General features: G+C 40.9%; 1 protein-coding gene and 1 long non-coding RNA gene across 2 annotated transcripts in view; one reads left to right on the top strand and one right to left on the bottom strand.

Annotated features, from left to right (window-relative positions):
• shisa9a (shisa family member 9a) overlaps positions 1–21,585 on the bottom strand; it is a 61,826-nt gene that overhangs the window by 16,206 nt on the left and 24,035 nt on the right. The window contains exon 3 of the mRNA XM_082543248.1: positions 1,460–1,645. Within this exon, the coding sequence (XP_082399374.1) occupies positions 1,460–1,645 (186 nt within the window). The remainder of the gene's footprint in view (positions 1–1,459; positions 1,646–21,585) is intronic.
• On the top strand, positions 10,096–12,181 carry LOC309712456. The gene is made up of 3 exons (XR_014278298.1): positions 10,096–10,174; positions 11,908–12,000; positions 12,096–12,181. It is a non-coding gene; the product is annotated as an uncharacterized lncRNA (long non-coding RNA).

Here is a 21,585-nt window from a genome sequence, read left to right as displayed (position 1 = left end):
CTGTTTACACAGACATCTAGATGCATTTGTAGATTGTATCTGTCGTGAGTGGGCTGAATTCTGAATCTAGTGAAGGCAGAGTACCTGTCTAGCATAAACAAGCTGACAAACGCTCGCTGGAAGCACTTGCGTGTCGGCCTCGAATGAATTCAGATTATGAAATAGCAATGTGACTGCCAAAGAACGTATGGTGATGAGGCAACTTTAGATCAGCTGCTACAGCCGCTGACTCACTGGATTTGGTTGCATGCATGAAAGTGTATCCACTGTCATTTAAAATATAAAATGCTGATATTAAACACGGCCAGCATCAGGAGAAGGTCATCTTAAAGTGAGGGGGAGGGAAACTGATTTTAGACAATGGGGAGGCTGCCCGAAGCCCTCTAAAAGGTAAATAAGGATTATTTTGAACTGGGAGCTTAAACTGTGAGGATGTTCCCATCTTGTAGAGTCCAACAAGGAACACGTGGAGTAGAAGATGACTATATTTATTCCCCTTTAAGTTCTAAACTTTTGCAGAGCCTATGACATTACTGTACCTGTGTGAGTGGCTCACATCATTGGTGGTGTTGTGCTAAACATGGATTTTTTTGCACAACACCACTAAGGATGTGAGCCACTGTTTTTATGTGATATTTTTGTATAATACGTTTGCTTAAACTGGTAAATCTATAGGCTACATTTCCTCTTGTCCATTGTAATAGCTTTGGAATTCTAAATCCAGGAATTTGCTGAGATTTTTCAGTCCCTACATTGATGCTATGATTATTATTCCTTATACTAAGGTGCCGATTGTTATTCTGTCACTGATAAATTCAAAAACAGTGGCGAAAAAGTTGCTGGATATGCACAGAAGGCATTAACAACACTGAACAGATCAGTCACAGTAGTTGCGGACTGACCTGAAGTGTAGTTACATTTCTAGGGAGGTGCACGGCATACGATTTCAAAAGAAATTTGAGGTTGCGGCGTAGCTATGGTGTAAATTTCCCATTAAATAAATCCCCAGTAAGCAGGAGAAAAATATTTATGTATAAGCCGTTTATGTCTTACACCACATCCAGGTTAGCGATGCAGTGAAAAAACCACTGTCAATTATGTGTGCAGTGTGCTTGCTGTTGTTTAGAGCCTTCCCAGAGTAAAAAAAACCACCTGGTGCTATTTGAGTTTGTGTTTCAGGGGCTCAAAAAGCATTCAGTAAACTATACTACAAAAAAAGTCACTTATAGGAGGTTTTCCTTTTTCTTGAAATTCACTGCCAACTTGGGATGAATCACGATGACTCCACTAACAAGGCAGGCCCAGCCTTAGGTTTCACTGCTAATCTACACACTGCTATAGTCGTAAGAGTTACCAACAGAACAACATCAGGCTTACTGCCTACCACAAACTGTAAAAATATTCACCTTCATCTAAACTCCCCTCCACTAAAAAAAAAAGAAACTTGGCAGTCACTCACCTACAGCCTTCAGAGAGGCGTACTTGTTGAGATCCTTGTTCTGCTGTTGCTGCTGCTGCTGTTGGTGGAGCTGTTGCTGTTGCTGGTGCTGTTCATAGACGTGAGACAGCTGGCCGAGGGCAGGGTAAGGGTGCTGCTGGCCCATGTTTGAAGCCGGTCCCACGTTGTTGTTAATCTGGCCACCCTCTGTGAACAGGGACATGAGACAGCGCAAGGTTACAATAACATTTAAAGCTCCAGTCCAGCACCAGAGGAGCCCTCGCTGGTCAAATGATTGGTGAAACTCTCATTCACATTTTCCAGAATCTACTTACATAACCTAATTTCTTTTTTTAAATTATTATTTTTTAATACATGATTTCTTGGCTGAGATATTTTGTGCCTTGCTCTCAACTAATATACACTCATTTCTATCTTTTGGGATTTTACCAGTAGATTTCCATGACACGCTCTTACATTTATGTCACCATTACAACTGAAATATTCCTCCTGGAATAAAAAATGTCTTTATTAGTCCAGAGATTTTCTTTGCACATCTGATGAATTAGTCTAAATCTGCCAGTTGGACTGTGCTACTTCTCTCAGAGGTCCTTTATGTAGCCTCACTCATCATGATTCAGAACTGTCTGTCTCAGAACTGCTTTAATGTTCTTAAACACCCTTGTTCAATGTCTTGAACAAGGGTGTCAAATATGAGGCTCGGGGCCCAGAATGGGCCCAGCACAGGTTCAAGTCTGGCCCCCTGGAGAGATTTGGAAAATGTGAATGAGGGTCTAAGTTTGGGCTTTAAAATGCATTTTAATACATTTCGCAGCTTTGCCTGATAAAGACCTCCCCCATCGCCATTCATGCTAGCTCAAAGAAGTCTGCAATAGATAAACAATGGATGACAGAAAAGTTGCTGTTTTTCCCTATCTGCTACATAAATGTCTCCTTTTTACAACGGGTCCACAAGATTAAAAAGGAACAAAAAAAAGGAGAGTGTTTGTGAATTTATCAAAATGTTCTGTTTTATAACAACAAGACAGTCTGGCCAATGAGCTACCAGAACTTCCTCTGTAAGTTTACACATATATTTCTTACAGCTTAAGCCCAAAAAGTTGTGAAGTCACATTTCTTTCATTTACTACAGCACCATTTCCTGATTTTGACTATAGGCTTGAAAGACTGTTGGACTATAGGATTGAAAGTTTTTCAGTGAGTGCAAAGTTACTTAAAGGAAATATATCAAGCATTTATTGGTACCTTTAGACTTTTTTTTATCATAAAAAGAGCTTTTTCTGTTTTCATATCATTTGACTGTATTTCAAATGCCAACCCTCCAGAATCATTTGATCACATGTACTCCAGCATATTCTCTAAATCAGCAGAGATTTACCAACTGGTGCTCACCAGGTGGTTGCTAACCAGTCTCTACACCTTCGTGACTGCAGCCTGAGTCACATCAATAACACATTCTTTTCTTTTTAGATTTCTGAGTGATTTTATTACATGTAAATGAGCTGAAATCACAGCACAACTGTTGTCCTTCGAAAGCAACAGGCATCAGTTCTAATGGGATGCTTTTGCAGCCAACAGAACAGCATTTTTTGTTCTTTGTTTATAACACAGACATTTTAGAGTTATAGTTAGCAGAAGTGGGTCTAGCTAAGGAATATCGACTGTGGAGCCGCATCTGGATTTGCTCAGTGTTAGTTAGAGTGTGCTAAACTAAGCATTAGGCGGGTTTTATATCAGTTTGCTAGACTGCGTCATAGATGGACTGGACAAGTGACAAACTTTGACATGGGGCTATTAGACTCAGCTCACTTTGCTATTTCATTACGAAAGAAAACAAAGGAAAACAAAGGTGGGCAGATTAATGCTACCATGTTTATAGTGGTAAACATGGTAGCAAACTTGGAAAACCCTTTAAAACTACATAATGAACAGTTATATGTATTAACAATAAACCCACAGTAAGTGCATAGTATATTTGTTCTTCTCAAGTTTTAAGTGAGCCTCACGAGCTAATGATGACCTACTTTACTTCCTAAGAGACATATTTTATATAAAGGCCAGACGACATCCCAAGGTCTGACATGCACATGCTCCAAAATCAGTGCCCTCCTCAGTCAAGCTAGTACAATTATTACCAGAATATTTAACATGGGCACGGCTGTTCCTATTTTCAATACAAAATTAATTAGACTTAATTTTACTTATAGTTATCAAATCACTTCAGTTGTATCCAGCTGAGGTAGCTCAGTCACTTTTATGGACCAGCCTGGACCCCTGGGGCCCGTCCATAATGCAGAGGGTGAATACAGAGAAGTAATGGAAGAAAAATTCAGTAAATTTCCTAAAACATGGGAAGAAACTTTTGAAGTACAATAAGAGGATTTCAAAGAGGTTCATGAAAGAACAAATTCTCAGTTAGAGTCAGTTTAAAAAACAAATATAAAGAGATTATTTTAACAAATACAGGGATTAAGAGGAGTGTTAATCACACGGTTTATAGCTTGATGTAAAAATGTAGTTTTGTTGTTTTGGTTTATTTATATTTTTTTTGTGTGTGTATTATATGTGTGTCTATAGTTATACATGTATATTATCTGATTGTATATCAACGAACATTGATTGTAAATGACTGAATAGTCTTAAGGGGCATAGAATCAAATAAGCAAACTTCATCCTACTCTTTTCCAGCATGTAAACTGTGTTGAATACAGAGAAAGTCATTGTATGTCGATGTTTTTAAGGCTTTTTTATGTTTAGTCATTCGCTCAATTGCATATTATTATTTTAAGTGTTTCAAATTTCAACCATTTATCCATTATTTGCAGCCAACTACATATCCCTTATATTTAGTCGGCCAAATTAAACATTTATCCATTACCTTTAATTAGCTTCAATTTAACAATTTGTCTGGTTACTTTCAGTTAAGTATGACTCACTAATCTCTTCAGAAATCCTGGGGCAACTTTTAGCACTTCATCTCACTATTGCTATATTGCACAGAAGCATGTGACTGCATTTCCCTTATTTATTTATTTATTGCTTAATGCTTATGGTGTAGGAAGTAGCAGATGTCTTATATTAATTACAGGCTAACTGTAATGTCTTCCTCTAATTAAATAAGTGATAATTAGATTTCAGAAGATGTGCAGTGGGTTGAGAAATGGGCAACTGCTCTACCAGAGCTGCACAGTCTGACTTTAAACTGCAGCCGAATGTTAAAACACAATGTGGGAATTGTTCTCTCGCTGCACTGAGCCTGACAGATAATTGCAAATTCCTGTTACTGAAGTCAAAGGTATACTTACTAAGTGAATACATTCTCTTAAAAGCCCCAATGCTGTCACTTGATAATTTGAGAAGGAAAGTAAACGTTACGAGACAAGAGAGCAAGAGTGAGGAATTAGAGTGGAAAAAGTGAAATGCGGAAAATGGAGAGGATACGTGAGGAGAAAAGAGAGAAAACGTCTCAAACGATGCTGACAGAGATATGAGGATGGTTTGTAAATATCGAAAGAAGCTAGACAAAAAAAGGAAATCATTAAGGTAAAAAATACAGGGCAAACAGACAAGGAAAACATGGATATTGTCATGGTCCTGGGCCATATTGGCCCAGTATTCTTAGTTTTCGTGTGTTTTGTATTTATGCCTTGGTTCCTAGGTTGTTCTGTTAAGATGTTCCTTATTTGATTACCCCCTGTGTGCCCCTCTATGTATCTGTGAGCCCTCGTTTCCCCTCCTTGTGTTTTATTCCATGTTTTCCCCAGGCGGTTATGTCCGTGCTCTCCTTGTGCTCTCTCTCCTCCTGTCTGAACCTCTGTGTACTTCCTGTTTTACTTTGACAGTCTCTCGTCAGTAAGCGTCATGTTGTGTTCACTCCTGCCGTGTCTCGTTACGATTATCTGTGTCAGCTGTGTTCCCCGTGTGTTCCCACTTCCCTCGTTAACCCTCTGTGTATTTATGCCCGCGTCTCCGGCAGTTCAGTGTCGTGTTCTCCCTCATGACTGTGCGCCCCTCCGTGTGTTTCCTCGTGAGTTTCCTCGTGAGTCAGTTCCTTTGGAACTTCCCAGTTTAGTTTCATATTATTTTGTATCGCCTTTATCTTCTGTCAGCAATAAAGCTATATTTTGTGTTCAGTCCTGTTTTCCCGTGAGTTTGCGTTTCGGTCCTCATCCTGCCTGCACACAGCCTAATCATGACAGATATTCCCAAGTCCCCCTCTCGCTTTTCTTTTAGCACCTCTTAAAGGTGTTCATACAGATGGCAAACTGAGGTGGGGAAACTGTGAAGCCTCAGCCCGACAACATCGATTTCCTCGAGTCATTTTCTCCCTGTTTCATCTTGTCGTCGAGGTTTCGAGTCACAGGGTGAGCTCAAAGTCCTTAAAATCTGCACAGCTCAATTGTCAAAGCGAAGCAAGTTCTCTTCTTACTAATTAAACACTTAAGCCCTGGCGCAGGCTCAAACCGCACGCACTCTTAACAGACACTGTGACTGACAAGGTACGGCGAGAGTGGAGACAATTAAAAAGAGCATCAAAGTGAGAGCCAGTGTGAGGCGTTGTAGAAAAGACTGAGACACGAGATTCCTTGATGTGATGAAATGTCCCACGGTGTTGTGTGAAATGAAACATGGACCCACATCCTAGTTTGGATAGATAACAGCGGCCTGGAAAATGCAAGGTTGAGTCATTTTCTGAGAAATTTATTGGACTTGCCAAATACACAGATGACGATGATGCGCTTGTCGGTTAAATACTTTGGGATTTACTGTAACGGTTTGGCAATGCGGGTTCACTTAAGGCGAGATGACTGAGTTATGATCCCGAAGCGCTCGCTCTCTCTCTCTCAAGATAAAAGCTGGTAGGCTGTTTTATTTTTCATGTGAGGCCAAAATGGCTGGGGTCAACAATTTTCTCATTTCATAATGGATTTTGTCTAGCTGAGGAGCACATTTGTAAAATTCAATACCCCATCAAAGCACAGGTGCACCTACCCTCTGCCATGAGCTCATTCAGCTCCATGAAACAGTCATGCCCTTCTAAAATTGTGATTGTATGTAAACGCTTTGGTTTACTCAAATTTAATTTTTATTTATATATGCTGCCATTTAACAACATCTGCCTCAAGTGGCTTTATATTGTAAGATAAAGACCTTAAAATATTACAAAGAGAACCCGAACCCTCAGACAATCCCCTATAAGCAAGCACTTGGCAACAGTGTGGAAGAAGAACTCCCTTTTAACAGGAACCAGAACAGGGAGGTGCAGCCATCTGCCACAAACGGCTGGAGGATGAGGGGAAAGGATGAAAATTCAGAGCACGCAGGACAAAACACAAAGTAAGGGAGAGAGCAGACATTCAGTAGTGTCTCTCTCTGAAGTGCTTAGTGCATCATGGAAAATGCCGTGGCATAACTTATGGCCCCAGTATATCTGCAGCATTGGTTGCTTCACGTGCTGCCAGTAACGCCATCACACATGCACATCAGAGCAGGCCGATATGACCAAAAATATCTATCACGATATACATTTGAAAATGTGCGATAACGATATAACTGATGATATAATTGACACTAGACAACATATTTTACAACTCCACAACTTTATTAGTGCAAAAAAAAAAAACCCCATCAATGTATTTTCCCTTAAACAAGCAGCTGTTTTTCATGTGCATTAAAGTTATATAAAAATGTAACAGTGCAAATGCAAATTCCTTGCTGACAGTTTAACCAAAAGGCATTTCCAGTGGAAATTGGCCGACACATCCTCAGCATAACCATGTATAATATCCACAAAACTTAAAAAGACGTTATACACACACAATACGGTAATATTATGTTGAAGCACCGTACGTATCACTCCGCGAGGCTCCCGCCTACGATAGCCGTAATGCTCCGACAATCCATCAAGCAGTGCGAGTTCGTAGCTTAGCAAAGTTGTACTGAAACATTTGACAGATTTTCAAGCGCCGTGTACCACATAAAATCGTTTCGAGGTCAGTAAACACAACCAGAATTCATACATAAGGTACACGGGATTATAAGGGGCACTGTTGATTTTCAGAAAAATCAAAGGACGGTAATAACGACGGCCCGCTAGCATGCTCTACCAAAAATAGTGCTTTGTTGTGTATCTGATGGACGAAAGCCAAACCAGTTCCACACCACTGAAGTTGCAGCACTTTTACAAACCAATTCTGGTTCATCCGTTTCATTCAACGACCCGCTTTCACCCTTCTCATTCTGCGTTGCCGCCATGCTTTTTCCGCCATGTGTGTATGAAAACAAAGGCACTGCGCATGCGCGTTTTACCCATATTCTATCGCGATATTTCATTTTCTTATCGTTGCCCAACATTATACCGGTATTACCGTGAACGGTATGATATGGCCCAGCCCTAATGCACATCCATTCATGCTCGCTGTTATGGCTCAGGTAGCTGCTGAAGTAACAATAGGTGTTGCACTGTTATAGTAAGTGAAGAAGTCAAAGCTGGAAATAAAGCTTTGACATCTTTTCAAAGTGTTGAAAAATCTTCCTCTGTATAATCTGTGTCTCTCTGCTTCTTTACTGATATATCCTTAAAGTGGTGGTAAACTATTATTAGTGACTTCATCTCAGCTCAAGCCAGGTGACAAAAATTGAGAGGCGCACAGCTGAGAAACACCGGCAGGCACGGTGAAGTCACTTTAATGTCAAGGTACCATTCGCAAAGCATCATGTGGTGGGTATAAAAAGCTTTAAGGGATGATTCACAATCACGTGATCCAGCCTTAACTACAAGCTTCATCAAAATGTAAATTTTAAGCTTGAGCTTAAAAGTAAGAGTGGGTGTCTCTCTCTTCATACCTAACTGGGAGTTGGTTCCACAGCCTCCCATTTTACTTTTGGAAATTCTTGCAACCGCAAGTAACCTGGGAGTCTGAGAGGAAATTGGGATAATAGTAGCATTAATTAATCTCCCTATCGCCGTTTGTGGGGTTAATCCAAGGAAGGAACAGGTCTTATCGTGAGTTTGCATGACTGCACATATGATTAATTGTTGTTACTTTCAGTTGAACTGTGGCAGCAACAACAGCATCATTCACCATATTTTTTTATTAATTTGGGAACTGACGCTTGCAGAAGTAATTATTAATAGTTCCTATTTGCTGTGTACAAACTAAAGGAGTGACAGCAGGATTAACTTGACAGAGCTCTTTAAAACAGGATGATTCTCTAGCATTCCCACTGCCATCCCATAAAGTCTTTTAAGAGAAATTAAACCTGTCTCCAAACCAGGCTCAGGGATGGAAACTTGCATCAGGATTTCATCATTATGACTGTTTACTTACAAGAAAATGTCTGCCTTTATAGGGAGCAACCTTGCCTCATTCAAGAAAATGAATAAATAAACATTATCTATTATACAGTGCTGCTGTGATAGATCCCATTATTATTCTCCCCTAGTTTACTGTGAACCAGCATGCATCACAATCAAACCCTCTCATCTTTATGATCTTAGTGAAAAAGAACACACACATGAACTTCAGAAACAAACGAGGCACCCAGGTGACACCACACCGTGAGCCCATTCACCAGGATGACTGACAGCTGTCACCGGGATGTCTGTCAGGATGATAAAAGGGGATGCAGTGGGAGTCTGGTGGTGTGGTCACAGTGCTTCACCAAGCTGATCCAAAGCAAACTGATTCTCAGAGGTCACGACAGACTTTTACTACCAGTGACAGCCAGTTTTCTTTCCTCTCCCCTGCTGCTCAGAGATTTACCAAATGCTACAGCAACCAAAACATACAAAGAAATGAGAATAAATCAGATGCAGTTGGGAATCAATAGTGTAAATTAGGAAAAAATCTTGCAGTATTTTTACTGAATCGACTCACAACTATTTGGAAAATTCAGTGAGTCTTGAAAAAGATAGATATATGAAAAATTGATGTTAAAGTTCCCTCAAGCACAAATAGAGGATATTAGAGATTACGAAAAAGGCCAGGAGAAAAAGTATGTTTATCTAAGAGCAGAAAGATTAGAATGATGGTGGTACCAGTGGAAGAAAACTATTTTATACCCATTTTACCAAGGGGGTAAACTGGTAAATTGCATGTGCATGTAGCAGACGTGGTCACAGTTGATTGCAAAATCTGCAGTTTGAGTGCAATTAGTAGGAAATCCAGAGGACATGCTGAATAAACTGCAACCACAATCAATGACCTTTTAATGAGTTAACAGCCCGTTATTTGACCAATTTATACAGTGAAAATGGAAGATTCGAGAGGGCTTTTATGCTTTAAATGGTTACATTTTAACTACATTTTACTTTTAAAAGTAGGTCTTTTTATTTGGACTAAAATAGCAGACTGCGATTTAGTCTCGAACCTACCTTTTACTTTTACACTGGGAAATGAATTATTGTACAATTGGCAAGTCTTCCCACTGTCATGATGCAAATAAATAAATAACTAAAAACCCTCTGTGGTGTCTGAAGTAGCCAATTTGGATGCTAATGAAAGTATTTATTGTTGACTTTGGACATAATCCTGTATGGGGATGTAATCCTCTCCCGGAGCTTTTACTCTAGTAACAATAACAGAAAACATATGCTTCCCTATTCATTTCACTGGTGTTCTGTTGTAGGTGGCTCGCTATTGACCAAAAGAACACAGAAATGCCTTGCTGCTGCCATGTGCTACTACCCTGTGTGTGTGAGGAAAAGAAAAGGTTAGTGAAATATATCTTTCTGTAAAACGCTGTCTAAAAAAATCATATGTGGAATGAAAGCATACACTGGAGCCATGAATCACGCAAGGTATTTGCTGCTGTGCTTTTGACCTTTTTTAAATTAAATTTTTGAATATTTTACACTTGTGTTTTCCTTCAAACGCCCCTTTTTATAACCATAGATAAAGGCCTGCTTTCTGCCAGCGTACATGAAGATGAATTTAGCTACACTTTGGGGGTGTCAGTAGAAGAGATATCTAGCACTGTTTTGTTATTTAGCAATAATTAATCACATTTATTGAAAACAATGCTAAGACCAAGAGCTTTTCTTAGCCCTAAGCAAGTATTTTTTGAAACCTATATTCAAGCAGCAACCTTCAGCACCAAAGTGTCACCAAAAAGCTAGCGTCAAGTGGCCTTGAGGTTAGCTTAATCTAAGGTAGCTGTTACCAAAATGGCCTCTATAGCAAATTTCTCCTTTTGTAACAACTTTACCATTTGGATTTTTACTAATGCATAAGTTACGTCTGTGTAAGTCACTAAACTGAAACTCTCTACCATGTTTGTGGTGTTGGTGCTTGTTGAAGCATATTTAATAATAATAATAATAATAATACAATCTGTCATTATGTTTGATTTGTGCTTCACATTTGTAGAATAAATACAACTTAATGGATATTAGTTAGTATTTAATTTGGCCAACACTTATTAGGATATATCTGTGTTATGCAGTGTATTATTATTTTACGTTTCCAACTTGCTAACTAAGCTTACTAGTGTTTACAAATGACCTAGCACCCTACCCTGTAGTTAAAAAACAAAACCAAAAGAACCACAACAAACATGGCCCCACCCAGAAGGCTGGATGATGTCACTGTTTCTACATCCATCTTTCATATACAGTCTTAATCTCACCTAAAAGCAAGTGAGAAATAAGTAAGCAGCATGTTAGATGGAAAACTTTAAAATAAATAAATAAAAATAACTGTTCCCGGGAGATAGGTCAACACAAGCTTCCAGGATTAAAGTAAGGTAAGTCAATGCCTTCTCCACTCCACCTATCTGCTTTCCCCCCTTTTGAACTGAAAATACATGAATGTAAGAAACACAGGTAAGAAACAAAAAAATCCAATACCATCCTGCTGGAGGACTTGGTGGGATTAGCGCAGGGGGCTGAAAAAGTTTGCTGCAAGCTGTGTTCAGTCGATGTTGTGCCAGTTTTGAGGGAAAGTGCAGAAATTCTTTTGAAAGAGCTGTTGATGCAGGCAGCCCACAGCGCCGACTTATAATTGAATCCAACAGGTAGCCTGCATTGTTTCCAACGGCAGGTGTTCCATATCACAGCCAGTTGTTGTATAGGTCAGTTTTCACGACTCTCCTCAGACCTCTGCGAGTTTGACAAGATTGATGTCTGACTGTGCAAGATTACAGACCAATATAAAATATTTATTGCTTCTGCTGTTTTTCTCTCCCCACAAACACTATGGCTTCTTGCAAATCTACTGTAACAAGGTCTGTCTGTAAATTAGCTTAAGGTTGAATCATTCTTACGTCACATCAATCACTGACAGTCAGAAAGGGATTTTATTTACACGAAGGTGTCACAGAGGGCCCGCTTAAGCGCTTGCGCCGGGAGGGGGGTGCGATTGCGTTTGGTTTGAAATGTATGCCACCATTTGAGCCTTTCATTTTGGCATTAAAGAAGTTGACATTTACATGAATTTACACTGCAGGGCGAAGGCGCAGGAGCTGTCAGGATTACAGTGAGTGTGACTGCGCTGATGAGACAGCATGTGGAAACATGATGATGAGCTTATGACCACCAGGTAACAGACAGTGCAGTCAGCAGTGCACGACAGCGAGCGCGCACGGCGATTTCAAAGCTGCCTTCTCTCTCTCTCTTTCTCTCTCTCCCTCGCAGGAAGCCAGACATCCAGCATGGAGCTGTGAGGCAATCCTCCCGAGGCGCAAACGGTATCTGAGCTTTCCCAGACGAGAATGTATTCTTTTCTTCTACACATTGAAGGAGGGGAAATAAGAGCACACACATCGGGTTGCGTCCCTTGATGTGTGCTGTACAGCTGTGCGTGCGCAAGGGAAAGGAAGGGTTTAAAAAAATGATAAAGACAGACACGGATATCAATAAAGAGCCATAGCACATGTATGTAGGAGTGTTTCTATCTATCTCATGCTTGGCCTGGCTCGGCTCCATCGCTACTGGTTGTACAGTGTAATTTCACCGCCTGTTTGATTCGGCACTAAAAAAAAGTGTAAGCAGCTGACTCATCTATTATTCCGTCTTTCTCCTCGCTCTGCAAGTGGATAAACCCTCTTCTTTGCTTCGGCTCGAGCCTCTGCTTCTCTGTTGTTACTCATCTTTCTCCATCTCTGGCTTGCCCCTCTTTCTCTCTCTCTATCTCTTGTCATGGCAACAACATTCTCTCGCGTAGTATTTGCTCTCCAGCACACGCCGAGTTCGCATTGTCCCGCAGTCACCCGCGCCCACATATCAACAGGCAGGCCGGCTGTACAGTACTGAAAAAAAAGGAAAAAAGTCATTGTTATGCAACCTATGTTGTGCTGCCTGCTGCTCTGTTGGTCTGTCTGTTCATCTCTCTCTCTGCTGATTCTTCACGTGTCTTGTTTGCCTCCTATGAGTTTGTTCTAGGTCACATGCTAGTAGCTTTGTAAGGCACAGTCACAATAAATAAATAAATTTTTTAAAAAGCACAGGTTTTATTGAAAGACATGCTCCGGTTTGGCAAACAGTCAATTTTATGATTCATGGCAGGATAAAGCACTTTCAATGTTGACAGAAAAAGTCTACACTGACAATGGAAAAACCTGTGTAAATAGAGCCTGAAAATGAAAGATGAGACATGTGCAGTTATCCAAAGCTGCTGCTGCCTGTGTTGCTTTGTGAAACTGAGACCTAGTGCTGTGCAAAGCTGCAAATTTTATTTACCACAAAATCACTGTGATTTGTTACTTTCCACAATAATATAAATTATAAATAACTCCTTTTAGCTTTTCATGTATTTTGAAACTATGTGTTTTGGAGACCTGAATGTAAATGTGCCTCTCTAAAGCACTTTGGGTCCACTTTTGTTTAAACATGCATTAGGTTATAAATAAAATAGACGTGACAGTCAACACTATTTTTGCAAATGCATGTTTGAAAAAAAAAAAGATTCAACACAATTAATTGGGTGACACACTGAACTTATCGCTCCAATCAGAACAGCACTGATCCGATGCCAATACTGGTATTGGTATCGATACTATGGAAATTTGGATTGATCTAACATGTGACATAAGGATGATGTGAAAATTGTGCCATACGCTTCCCTATAAACTGGGAAAAAAAGAAAAGTCTCCTTTATCATTTGTTAGGAGTTCTTGCCTTGTCAGAGATCATCCACGCGGAGCGTGCACACACATCCTCGCATTTAAGTGAGAGAGTGTGTGTGGGGTCCTCTGTGTTTCTCTGCATATGCATATTTAGTCACACTGAAAATGGTAAGCAGGTTATGTGTGAGACTGCGAGAGCTTCCGCTTTATTCGCCCTGCTGTCTGTTTACAGCGCATAAGAAGCTGCATCTGTCTTGACCTCATCCCTCCGGGCCCATATCTCTCGCCTGCAGCATGGAGGACAGCGAGGATCACAGAGCAAGCAGGGGCCTCTCTATACGACTGCTGAGCTCATGGGAATTTCACTGGAAGCCGGCTGTAAAATCCCCCCTTTTGAATGGCGGGCGGTAAGGTGAGGGCTCGAGCGAGGGAAGTTTTTACGCCCTGAGGTGAATGGGTCAGGCCCTCGTGATTGGTGGCCACGGGGGGAGGAAAACCATCAGATGCTCGCGATAATACCGCATAAACATTAAAGTTCACTAGAAGAGTCAGACAGCTAGAGAAGAACAGATGTCTGAGCCTCCATGGGTCTTGCTACCTGCTGGTGCTGTCAGCAGTGGGGAGGCGAGTTTGATGTGTAAGGGCCAGAAAGCTCACAGAAAGAAACTATTTTGACACTGATGCTTAGACTTTGTGCCGCTGCCAGAGCCAAGCAAACAGCACACAGTTTTTAGAGGTGTTTCAAAAGTCAAGGAGTAAGTAGTAAAAGCTACAGGTATTTCAGGGGTAATTATAGAGTAGGAAAGGTATACATAGAAAGACTGCAAACAGTTAGCTAAAAGTAATGCATAAGTGTATGAAAATAGATAGGTGAGTAAAATTTTATTTATTAGTTACTTAGCACTAAAGGCAGGTATTTATGTCTGTGAGATTGTTTCTCATGTAAATATACTTGGACAAAAGTACTGGGCCACCTACACGTTACACCCTACAGGAGCTGGTCCGTCACAAAAACCCATGCCATGAAGCTCACGGCGCACGGTTTTTGTGCTGATGTTAATGCTAGACGAGGTCTGGAACTGTGCAGTTGTTGAGCCAGCAGAGCGTAGGACACTTTTACACACTTATGCACATCAGTGCTTGCAATCCAATGCTACTTCCTGGCTGGTGGATGAGTGGTACAATGAGTGGTTGTAGTTGACTGTGCAATAAACTACTATTGGTTCATAAACATTAATTAACAGTAGTTTTTTTCAATGTTAAATTGCTAAATATTTTAAAGATTCAATTCAGCTTAAACTCTTTTCAAATAAACATATCTGGAACTTGTCTGGTTGCACTGACCAAGGGTTACTTGAGATTTCAGAACCTCCACTTTTCAGACTTCAGGACTGTGAAAACTCCTGTTGCAACACGATAAAAGAATGTTACAGTAGAAGCATGTCACTGCATCAGCAGTCATTCATTTGCCCAGAAACAATGCCTTTAGGACTTGGGCGTGCATTGTCATGAATAATATATATCATGTAGCTTTGCCTGAAGGCTGCTGTACAAAATTCAGTGCACAACACTCTGTCGAGCAACATGTCAGACCCCTCAGCCTTATATATGGCCTTGTTTTCCAAACATTGTTCATCTCATTATCATCACCATATGCTGCTAGCTTTGTCTTTGCTCATTACAGAACTGCTATTTAGGAAGAGATGATGAGGGAGAACTCAGGAAGGGAGCACGACGGAGAGAGGTGCCGTCATGAAATCCTTATGAGATCCAGAGAAATATGCAAGCCGACTCCAATTCCGAAGCTGAGCACATACCTCTGAGTAAATCCCGTGAGAACTGACCATTAAACAGATAAGAGTGTGATGCAGAGAAACACTATTATTAAAAAGTCTGTCATGGGAAATGGTGGAGGGAAATGATAGCAGAGGGAATAGCTTATCTACCCTAATTGTTCCTCCCTGAGCCTTTGAAAGCACAATGACTTCCCCTGCACCCTTTTATGATTAGAGCTTTCCGTCATACCTCCCTTATTTTGAAGAGCTATCGATTTCTATTGTTCCTTTTCTCTCTGCCTCTTTTCTGTTGGTGGAACATTTGCAGTAAGATTCAACCACTGTCTGCCTATTGTATTGTCTTGTCTTGTCAAAGCACAATGCATTGACTGCAGTCTCACAGGACATTGTTACAGAAAGTCACTGAATCTATAGTAAGATGTCACTCTGATAGCTGCTTATCTCAGTCCACTTGAGTTGTGTTTTAAAGGTTATCTGTGCGGGAGCTAATCCCACACAGATTATCCAGCAATTCAAATAATGGCCATCGCTGTCCCGTGAGACATTTTCACTACGCATTCAGGCTGATGCGGCCAGTCGTTTGTACCGGCATGTTACCGCCACAGACTTCACTGCATACTTAAAGAAATCGGAATCGTGACGTCTACTTTGGACAGAAGTGAGCAAATGAAATGCAAAATAACACATCCAGATTAAAAAGATCAGCTTATCAGATGCTTAAAACCACAAGGCCTCTGCAACCGCTGGGTGCTGACAGATGTCTGGGAGAACACCGGGTCGAAAACAAAAGGGAAAAAAAATTGTTTGGAATATAAAGAAGCTGCAGAGTACTGCCTAATAACTGCAATTTCATATCAGCAAGAACTCAAACAGTACATTAGCTTTGTGTAGACAGTTACAGTTTAATAAGCTTTAATTAGTATGACAGGCAACCCCAGTAGGATCTTCCGGTGTAGTATTTCTCCTGAAACAACTGTTGGTCCTAATGTCGTGTTGCGGTCATTCAGTCATGCTCATGCATGCTTAAGTTTTAGTGGCACAACAATTGCTGGCCCCTGTTGCAGCCCCCTTCAATGACCGATTGGGGGTGAGGGGAGGGAGACGGGGCAAAAGGCAAACTGTGGAAGAGACCAAGAGATCCAAAGTGGTGTATAGTGTATGATGGTGTGAAGAAACACTCACTGCATCATGAGAAGTGATGCAGGCTTACTTGTGGTTCCTGAGGTATTTAATAGTAGATTGGGAGGCAGAGCCTTCAGCTTTCTGTCCCTTTATTTGTGGAACCAGCTCCCAGTTTGGATTCATGATGCAGACATCCTCTCTACTTTAAAGATTAGGCTTAAAACTTTCTTTTTCTATAAAGCTTATTATCAGGGCAGGATCAAGTGACTCTGAACCCTCCCTTACTAACACTGCAACAGGCCTAGTCTGCTGGGTACTTCTCATGATGCAGTGAGTGTTTCTTCACACCATCATACACTATACACCACTTTGGATCTCTTGGTCTCTTCCACAGTTTGCCTTTTGCCCCGTCTCCCTCCCCTCACCCCCAATCGGTCATTGCAGAGGGCTGCCACTCCCTGAGCCTGGTCGTGCAGGAGGTTTCTTCCTGTTAAAAGGGAGTTTTTCCTGCCTACTGTCACTATGTGCTTGCTCACACGGGATTGTCTGCGTTTTGGCATTTTCTCTGTATTATTATAGCATCTTTACCTTGCAGTATAATATTGAATTGAACAGAATGTCAATAAATTCTGTATGGTGAGGCATACAGACCTTGAGCTGTGAAATCAGAGGGGAAAAATATTGGTGTGGTGGATTCAAACAATCAATTTAGTGCTAACAGGTAAAACAAATTTAACCCGAAAACAGTCTGTCATTTTTTTCTGTCTTATTTTTTCCCACATGGTTCCTCACCTCCTGAAAGGCTATCAAAGAAAAAACATTTTTTACTTGTTTTTTGTTAGAGTTCAGGTTTTTGTCACACGAGCCTCGGGCAGTCATCTTCTGTGGCTCCAGGCTGGGTGTTCCTCCCTGTGACAGGGCTCATCAGTCACCAGGCCACAGACGGAGAGAGGGAGACAGGCTCTTGTTGTAAACAAAGGAATAAATACCTGCTCCACTAAAGCACATGATTGACAAAAGGCAGCCCTTATTCATCATGATGACGGAGCACCACTCAAGGAAATGGAGCATCCACAATGACATCTTTTGTTTTCTCGATGATTTTCTGTCTTTCACTGAAAAGTGTTCCATTTCTAAATCTTCCCTGATTCTTTCTGATGTTTTTGCCAAATAGAGGTCAGCCTTTAAAAACTTCTTGTGTCCTTTGTGTTTGACTTCTTCTAACTTCTTTCTTTTCTTCCCCCGTGAGTCTCCTTTTTCAAGCACTCTGAGTCTTTCTTGCCTTCCTGATTGGCAGTGCCACTTTGACTTACTGGGGTCATACCGTTCACCCCCCTCATGCGGTGTTATGAGTCAGCAGTGGGGCTGCCGCTCTATCAACTGAGGGCAACACGCTGTTAGAGACAAAGCAAGACAGAGTCAGACAGATCGGGAGGGAGGCAATGGAAGATGGTGATGATAATGATGTGCGTCTCCATGGGGGGCTGACACTCCGACAACATGTCAGCAGTGCCGACCCAGAACCTACCGAGAGAGAGACAGACATGACACTGCTTTCCAACAGTTGCTCGGAAGGATCTGTCAAGCAGCTGTGGTATTTATGTTGACAAAAGTAAATTAAAAGATATGCGATTAAACTGAAGGAATGTGATATTTAGCTGGGATTAGTTTTATAATTGTAGCAAAAGCCCAGTGTGCAGTATTGTACTGCGGAGCCTTTGGTTACAGCAGAATTAAAGGGCAGTTCATTGATTTTTACACATGAAGTTCAGTTCGCTTGTCATAAGGAGTAAGATTCAGGCTTTGACTTTCCAAAGTTTGGAAAAAATAACCCTGATGCTGATCCTGAGGCTTCTCTTGAGACTAAAGAGCCAGATTTACTAAGTAAGGCTAATAAGCATGAGGCGGCCACAATCCATACAGAGAAAGGCAATCGGGAATCAGTAGGGAAATCAATGGTGCTATAAGAAGAACAGATAATGAAATTGGTATCAATAGATTCTTACAAGTACCTTTGCATGCACAGCTTGTTATTTGCAGTCTGACAATAACAATACAGTATGAGCATAGATTTTCAGGATATGTTTCTGAGGCAGCTGAAGGAGAATCCATTTTTTCTTATGCTGGAGCAAAATCTCTAATGTGACACTGAAGGACCGAGGTGGTTGCATGGGGTCCAGGAGGTGGGGGCAACCTTCAATGAAGGAATCCAGGTAGCTGGGATTACAGGATTCATCTAAAGAAGAGGTGCTTTACTGCAAACACATCGATCACGTGACCCTGGAATGTATTTGTAACGGTTGTGCGTCGAAGAATAGAAAACTTTATTTATTTACCAATAGATTCTGACTATTCAGTTGTTTACAAATTTACTGTTGCTGTGCAACCACACCATTTCAATTTAAAAGAGCGCCTGATGTTTTTTCTGCATGCCGTGTGATGCTTGTATATTTGTTAAAGTCAAAGGAAAGACTGACTCCTGAATGACATTGTTGGTATATATGATATTTTTCAATATGTTAGCTAACATGTACAATTAAAGAAAAGGAAAAATATACATGAAAGTTGATTACTGTAGGGTGCAATAATCTGCCAGCCAAACTGAGACTTTTTAATAAGCCCCATGCTGATCTCCTGCCTTTTGCCCCCGTATCAGGGGGTGTTGGGGCTTAAGAGGTTAAGTTCTCTGGATTTTATATTTGTTTGTTTTTGGATGAATTCAGATTCAGGTTAGTTTATTTGTACCTGTAGGTAGATTTGAGCTTCAGTAACTGAGTCATCCATCCAAGTTCAAACTGCAAAACCACTCACTGTAACTGATGACACGGAAATACTTGCTCAGTAATAAGAAAATAATGACATCTTGTGGCTTATTTACACCTTCAACACTTCCCATGTTCACCGTGCACATGTAATAAAGTTGTGTCTGCGGTATTTCAGCATCTAGCTAGCCAGAAGAGAAGTGAGCATAAACAAAGTGAGCAGGGTTTTTTGCTTTTTTAAGTAGCAGGTAATTTCAAATCCAACTTTTTAAATAGCTCAACAAATATGATCAGCCGAACAAACTCATTGTCATAGAATGTGTCTGCTAGCTAATGTAAAGCTGCTGTATTTCCCAGGAGTAGAAAAAAAGATTAATGTCCGACACTCAGAGATGGACAAAAATGTAAGAAAGACAGGACATGATAGGAAGAGGAGAGATTATTTTCAAAGGTAAGGACCGCTGTGTTTAAAACGAACATTAGATCTATGTTGTGAGCTATTTCTCAAACGTTTGACAAGAACTTGATTCTGTGTGATTAATATAGTTTCACTGTCAACTTGTTGTCCTGAAAAAAGGCAAGGTTTTAGTAAAGTGGCTACCAGAAACATTTCAACCCACAGCCTAGAAGGAAAACTCCTGCAAATACATATGCAGCTATAAAACAAATCTACGCCTTTCCACCACTAATACTTCACTACACATCTTGATCCCCACGCATAGGAAACCTGACCTTAAATTCTCTCTGAAACCTAAAAAGTACAATCTGTGAAACTTTGAGAAAAGCTGACATTATGGAGGCAAGGAAGGTCTGACAAAAAACACATCCATCTGTGCTGTGGTGAGGTCTTTGGTTTTCACTAAGGTTTAATTTCTCTCATTGTCAAATTAGACAGGAAAACACATCACTAGAATATATTCAAAACAGAAAGGAAAGCCTCTAAAACACCCTGAATAACGGCAGTAAGATCTATGTTAAAGCTTTTGCAATCATGAAGGCCTTAATCTAGACATATTAATTGTTGTTAGGCTGGTAGCTGATTCGTGATACTTTCCTCACCTTAACACTTAATCCTGCAAACAGAAAGGAACCGAGGTTTTGCAAGCTGACAATGTTTAATTAAGTGTAACCTCTGAAATTTCAGCCCCCCTCCTCCTGCGGTCTCTGACCCAAAGTCTGTTCCACTGGCTCTGCTAAAGAGAAGCTTTATGTTTAAAAGCTTTAGTCTGCTGCACCTGGCCCTTGGGCTGAATCCCTGGCAGATTTAAGCATCAGAGCACAGCTGTGTGGGACTTTTCTTGGCCTGCGAAGACAAGGCAGAGGAGAGGGCAGCTTTCCTCTCACAGAGCAGATTTCCTGCAGCGAGCAGCAGTGGGATGAGAAAAGCATGACAGTAATTGTTTGACTCAAACAAAAAAAAGGACTGCACACAGTCTAATCCATCCCAGAGTGATATTAGCAAGTGTTTCTTTGATTTTTTTGCTCAACAAATAAAGTAAAGACATCAAGGACAAAAAATAACGCTTGAAAATCATAATCTACAGATATAATGTGTCTTGTGATCGCAGACTCAGAACTTTATGGCCTTCGGAAGTTTCCAAAAAGCAACAGAATCCAGCTAATTTCTCGTCCTTGTAACTTTTTCATGTTTTGCATGTGTTCTGCAAAAAAAAAAAAGCCACAAGACAACGTATGAATAATGGAGCGAATCAAGGCGAGGGTGCATAATAGCCTTTCATCTCATGGCCCTTTCCCGCACTAGCTAAAAACACAAATTTTTGCCGTCTGTTCTGCTCTCCGGGGGCAATGTGACGGGGGGCTCTTCCACTTCGCCGTGGCTGCGATATGTTGTGGTTTGTGCGTGCACTTGGCTGCGTAGTCGAAGCGTAATTTCCTTAAAGTCACTGTGAATGGATGCTGCAGTGTTCATGTAGCATTAGTTTAGCAAAAGAATTAAAAAAGGGCTGCTGCAGGGCCAGATTGAGAGCCTCGGTGTTTATAGTGATCTCTTCTCTATCGCTGCCTCTGTGTTGTGGCCATATGCCTGTCTGATATCAGCACATGGTAGGCAACACACTCTTACCCATGCGCCTGTTTATTTGTGTACCTGTTTATCTGTCTTCTCTTTCACTGCGAAGAGAGCCTCCTCCTCCTCCTCCTCCTCTCACAGTCCTCTGCTCTCTCGGTCCATCTGTTGTCAGAAGCATCCTGAGTATTTATCTGCCCGTCTCTGCTTCTTTTTTGTGTCTTAGCAGCTCAAACAGAGAGGGAACGAGTCAGCATGCTTTCCTCTACACTTGTGTACTTACCAGGGCATCTGATACCTTTCTCCTCACAGTTATTAAAGATGTCACATTTACGAAGTGAGGAATATTGTTTC

The sequence above is a fragment of the Aulonocara stuartgranti genome (genome assembly GCF_965226115.1).
Source record: "Aulonocara stuartgranti genome assembly, chromosome: 8".
In the NCBI taxonomy this organism is placed as follows: domain Eukaryota; kingdom Metazoa; phylum Chordata; class Actinopteri; order Cichliformes; family Cichlidae; genus Aulonocara; species Aulonocara stuartgranti.
This window is presented reverse-complemented; position numbering and strand designations above follow the sequence as displayed.